At 45.6% G+C, this 6,000-nt stretch overlaps 1 protein-coding gene across 1 annotated transcript; it reads right to left on the reverse strand.

Moving 5' to 3' along the window:
• Nucleotides 1-2,395: 2,395 nt before the first annotated feature.
• Nucleotides 2,396-3,621, reverse strand: LOC129341900 (uncharacterized). The gene has a single exon (XM_054997258.1). The coding sequence runs from the start codon at nucleotides 3,038-3,040 to the stop codon at nucleotides 2,396-2,398; it is 645 nt and encodes a 214-aa protein (XP_054853233.1). The 5' UTR covers nucleotides 3,041-3,621.
• Nucleotides 3,622-6,000: the final 2,379 nt, after the last annotated feature.

A 6,000-nucleotide genomic window follows, 5' to 3' on the forward strand; every position in this document is an offset into this window, starting at 1 on the left:
TCTGTGTGTATTTTGAGAGCCAGGGTGGTATAGTGGTCGAGTGTCAGACTAGGACCGGGGAGAGCCAGGGCTGAATCTCCACTCTGCCATGGAAACTTGCTGGGTGACCTTGGGCCAGTCACACTCCTAAGCTTCCTCATAGGAAGATTATAACTCTTCCAGACGTGTATCTGAAGATGGGAGTTTTGACTCTTGAAAGCTTACATACTTAAAATCTTTGAGAGCCACTGGATTCTAATCTTGCTGTTCCTCACAGGATGGTTGTTAAGATAAAGAGGAAGAGAACAATGCAAGCTGCTTTGGGTCCCCACTTTGCAGAAGGGCAGGGTATAAATGAAGTAAATAACTTTAGTCTAGGAGTCTGTAGTTATCTTCTCCAACTGTGTGTTACTTTCTCAAGGGCACAATTACATAGTTTACAACTGTACAAACAGTGTGCTGAACTCTGCCATTAGCAGTACTTGTAACATGCACCTTAGAATCATAGCATCATAGGGTTGGAAGGGACCTCTAGGGTGATCTAGTCCAGCCCCCTGCACAATGCAGGAAATTCACAAACACTGCCTCCCTCCCCCTTCTACCTGACACCAAGATAGTGATCGGCGTTATCCTGGGCATGTAAGAAGGGGCCGTGAGAACTAAGGACTGATGTAGCCCTTCCTGCCCTCCGTCTCATGATCTGCCTAGGTTCACAGAATAGCCTTGCCTGTCCCTTGTTGTACATACCCATATCACAGAATGGGAAGCTAAGACAGCACTTCTGGGCATGGAGCTTTCTTACAACCAAAGTAGAAAACAAAGGCCACCTGTTGTAACTTTCTGGTCCTTATGGAAGCAGTGACAGGATTGAGTGTGTGTTATAATGTAAACATTTTGCATCTAAATCTGGTTGAACAGGTTTTTTTAGGGGTAAGAGCTCAGGTCCCACAGTAGCATTTTGCTATATGCTCTGACTAGCAGATAAGAGAATAAATGGTAGAAAATCAAATCACTTTCCAAATACAAGTTTTTGTATTTAACATCTAAAATGACCTGGGTGCTGTACAGGAATTTACAAAACAATATTTTGCATGTACATGTCACTAACAAGCTTCCTGGAGCAAATTATGTGTGTTATCCTAGATACAGAATTTATTTTTCATCCTTTTCCCCTCTCTGTCCCCCTGCAAAGACCTTAGACTTCTGGAATCAGTTGTTTCTTCTGTGACATTTCTGGATCTTACTTGCCTCAAATCTTCCCATAGCTACACTCAGTTCAAGTACTTTAATGGCATCACTTACGACTATGATTTAGTATCATTACTTGAAAACAAAACCGTTTAGTGCTTCAGGAACATGCTTTTCAGAGTTGTTGCATAGACACAGCCAAGGTGATGGGGAGTCTTGAGATGGGGTGGGTGGGTGGAGCTTTTCTTTCCAAAAGCCAAAGATGATCAGAAGGCAGCAGGTTTTGGTTTTAAGCCCTCTCCACTTAGGACAATTTAAATTTTACAAATTTTTCCCCGTCAGCAGGGATGAGCCCATTCAATCAGTTCTCAGCCTGGATTCTTTCGATAACAAAAAATCTATGTAATCACGACTGATCTGCCAGTTATCTCCACCCTCTACCAGACTACAGCAAGAGTCACCTGGTTTCAAAACCTTTGTTCCTGCTTTGAAGTTGGACCCAATTTGAGTGCTTGAGCTAGTTACATTTTCATTGGAATTGTATGAACAATGTTGGCAATTTATAGTTTTTTTCCCCTTCAAAAGCTGCCTTTGTTGTTAGATCTGTGCTACACAAATTTACACCTTTGTAACTTCATTACTATGTGCAAAACCTCAGCTTAATTGCTTGCAAGTCCTTTGCTGCTTTGCAAACTAATGATAGCTCCCATCCTAAAACATGTTACCTGCAAGTAAACCGTGTTGGATTCAGTGGTGCTTCTTATCTGAATAAGCATCTTAAGATCAGGCTGTAAAACAAACCTTGCTAAACTTCAACTGCTATGTTGTTTGGATCTAAGCTCTTAGAAAACTTGAGAGCTTTGGGCTGCTTGCTGAAATTGAATGGCTAGATTACAGTTTACAAAGAGAACAATTTAAAAAGAGAAACTTATCTGTCTTTTGTAAGGGTTTTTGTAAATTGCTGGGTATACCCTCAATCCCATCCTTGTTAGAGACAAAGTGCACCACGCCCCATCTTGAAATTGGCAGGCCTCAAAGTCTGTGGGGCCAGATCTCTGTCTACATGACTCATATAATATGACCTGAGTTTATCGGCATAGAAGAAGAGAATTGTATCCAGGGACTTGTGCAAGGTCTCCATCACAACGCTGAACAGGCCAAAAGCTTTTTGATTGATTCCTCTGTCTTTGGCTGAATAACTAAAGCGCGCCAGTTCCTTCAGTATCCTTTATTTGAAGAAGACCAGTGAAAAGAAGATTGAGATTATGATGAGAATGATGGTCACAGCAAAACAAAGTCGGACATTTTCCACTGATGATGGAGGTGCCTGGGAGTTCTGGGAGGAGGCATTGCTTGGAAACTCCACCAGCAAGGTGTTCAACTCCTGCAGCTGAAACCTGCCCAAATTCCCCCTTCCAGGATGAAGACGTGTGGGGTATGCTGGGACTAGACTGCTGACTGTGAAGATGGGCGAGTTGGTGATGTAGTTAAACTCCACATCTAAGGACAGAGCTGAGTCACTGAGGGACCAGCTGGATGATCCAGATGAGTCTTTGTTATCCACTGGTTCCTCTTCTGAATCCATCCCTTCCAGTCCTTGTGGAGCCATCTCCTGCAGAAGGGCTTCATCGTCCCTCAAGGCCTGCAGTCCTCGTTCAGGTACAAATGTTACCATTCGGCAAAAGGGGCAGACCACAAAAGAGTAGGCTTGGGTCTCGCAGACCAGTTTTCTCAAGCAGGCCAAGCAGAGGGAGTGATGGCACCACAGAAGTTTGGGGACCCGTCCATGGGAAGCTTCTCTGTAGGCCTCGTAGCAAATGCCGCATTCCATCATGTGCATGTCTAGCTGCACACTGGTAGGGGGCAGAGTCATGTTGGTCCGTGGGCCTGGGCTGCTTTCAGGCTGGAAGGATATTCAGAACCCAGCACACACCCTGGCTCCAGGAGGTCTTCTCTCCTTGGCCTTGGCTTCTTGGAGAGGTTTCCTTTGCAGTAAGGAATGGCCCTGCCTCCTAGGTACTGCAGCTTGCTTTTATGATCTGAGTTCACTCTGGTTTCTCTTCAGATCGCATAAATCTTTCGCCTTTTATGATCTGAGTTCTTCTGGTGCCTGTCTGGCAGCGGAGATCTCTGAGCCTAGATAAGTAACAGAGCAGCTCCCCAGTGCGTGAATTGAGGGTTGTGGGCAGCAGATAAACCCCAGCCTGATGAGCGAAGCCCCGCCAAGGCTAAACTTTAATCCTTAATTGATGACTTGTTAACAGAAGGCTTACCTTTTGTTTGTGTAGAATGGCAAAGGGTGGGAATACCCGCTACCAGGAGGCAACAGCGGGCCTTGGACCAAACTTAATTCGGCTGGAGGAGAAGACAGTGAGCCAAACTGGGCCTGGAAGTTGCTGGGTTTAAATTCATATGCAAATGTTACACTAATCCAAATTCTGCTCCGTGGGGAATGGGAACACCAAGTTCTCTACAGAATCATTGCCTCTTTTGATGTGCTTGTGTCAGTTTTGCTTGGTGAATTAATTACCCATTAGGAGAGGGCTTGGCTGAATCTTTTACTCTCTTTAGTGGATCTCATTTTCATAGGCAGTGTGCTGCCTCCCTTGTCTATCTGGAACTTTTCTCCTGGATTTGCCATAACAGTCCCACCCTTCACTCTTGGCTGTCTTCTCTCTGTTCCCATATAGATCTGCCAAATAGGCAGTTCATGCATCTGATAAGGCAAGCTTTTACCTGTGAAAGTTTTTTGCTGTGATAAATTTGAATGTTTTTCAGGCACCACAAGACTCCAGGTTAATTTTGCTTCGGTAGACTAGAATGGAAGGTGCTTTGTTTCTATTGTAAAAACTGGAGGCCTGTGAGCAGGGCTTTTTTTCTGGGAAAAGAGGTGGTGGGACTCAGTGGTGGAACTCAGGACCGCACAATAATATCACTTTGGTTCAACTGGAACAAGGGGGGAGATTTTTAAAGTTTAAATCGCCCTCGGCGAAAATGGTCACATGGCCGGTGGCCCCGCCCCCTGATCTCCAGACAGGGGAGTTCAGATTGCCCTCTGCAATTGCACAGAGGGCAATCTAAACTCCCCTCTGTCTGGAGATCGGGGGCGGGGCCACCAGCCATGTGACCATTTTCAAGAGGTGCTGGAACTCTGTTCCCCGTGTTCCCCCTGAAAAAAAGCCCTGTCTGTGAGGAATTATGAGAGGCACAAACAACTGAGAAATTCACTGCTGATCTCTCAAAGCTCCTGCTCCAAGACATCCTCAGGAGCTTGAGCAGGCTGTTCTTTCCACCCTTTTCCCCTAAACCAATTCCTATTCGTTCTAAACATTCTGTCTGTCCAGGAGCATATTCAGTCCTAATCAGGCCATTTTAAGGATTTCCATTTTGTGTGTGTGGCTTGCTTACAAAGTCGTATTTTTCTGCGTATCTGGAGAGTCCTCTCATGAGGTAGAAATTCCAGCCTTTTCTGTGGATGACCTTAGCTCTGTATACAGATTACAGTGAACACATGCACGATCTGTGTACAGTATGCTCTTGATTTTTCTTTATATATGCATCGAGTAATTCTCATGTTACTGTCAGTGCATGTAGAGCGGAACATGTGACTGAAACCCTACATTTAGCCAGGTACTGGTCTCTGGTTGTGCCTGGAGTAGGACTCATCCCATGGGGCTTGTGGCAGAAGGTTGACGAAGACACCCTGTGTTGGGGAAAATCAAGCCACAATTTTATTGATTACAGGTTCCTCAGGTCTTGGCGCAGCATAGGCGAGGGAGAGTGAGTGCAGATGACAACTCAACTGCTGTCAGCAGCACCTTCCCCAACCTGCCTGTTGGGGTAACTGAGGGAGAAGGGTGATGGTAATAGGGCTGGAAGTGGCAAAAACCGCTATTCCTACCCATTAGCATCTTCTGGGGGAGCATTCTCATTGCATCCCTTAAGGTTTTTTTTGTGCATCCCACCCAGAGCCCCTTAAGAGGATCCTATTTTATGGTTCTGTAGGAAGCTTGCCCTGCACAACCTGTTCTCCAGCCAAAGCCTAAACACTAAACAATTCGGTGGAGAACCCACACCAGAGGTAAGGAAATACAAATAGTAGTCAGTAATTTATAATGGGTGCCTCTGTTATATTTGAAAGCCTAAACACCAGCAGCCAATTGTGATGGTTATGCTCTTATTAACAGTACAGACATACATACAAGCAGGGCTTTTTTTCTTGGAAAAGAGATGGTGGAGCTCAGTGGGTTGCCACCACAGGGGGCAACTCCTGGTGGGAGGTGGTGCCCCTGGTACCACATGAGCATGCACAAAGTGTGCGCACGCTCCCAGGACCACACAATGATGTCACTTTGGTCAGCTGGAACAAGGGGGGAGTTTTTTAAAGTTTATATCACCCTTGGCAAAAATGGTCATGTGACTATTTTCAAGAGGTGCCTGAACTCCATTCCACCACATTCCAGCTGAAAAAAAGCCCTGCCTACAAGGCATATATACTCTCTGCTAAGAGGAAGGTGGAAACCTCAGGGCCTATTGGTGAAATTGCTTCCCAGACCTGTTAACCAGCACTCTCCCTGCAGACAGAGCAAAAGATGGGTAGCCACAACTGAAATAAGATTTAAAAACATTGGGTCGGGGGCTGTCTTTTGCTGGAAGAAAATCCTTGAATGCCTGGCATCCTGCAGCCCCTTCCTTTTTTTAACGTGGGTCGTGGACTAGATTGAACAGCCATGCTGCCCCCAGATTTGCTTGTGGCTGGGCTGCAGGTTGCTGTTTGGGTGTCAGATTATTATCTTGTTGCCCCCCGCCCTTCCACCAGGCACATATTAAGGT

Source organism: Eublepharis macularius, chromosome 14 (genome assembly GCF_028583425.1).
Source record: "Eublepharis macularius isolate TG4126 chromosome 14, MPM_Emac_v1.0, whole genome shotgun sequence".
Taxonomy (NCBI): Eukaryota; Metazoa; Chordata; class Lepidosauria; order Squamata; family Eublepharidae; genus Eublepharis; species Eublepharis macularius.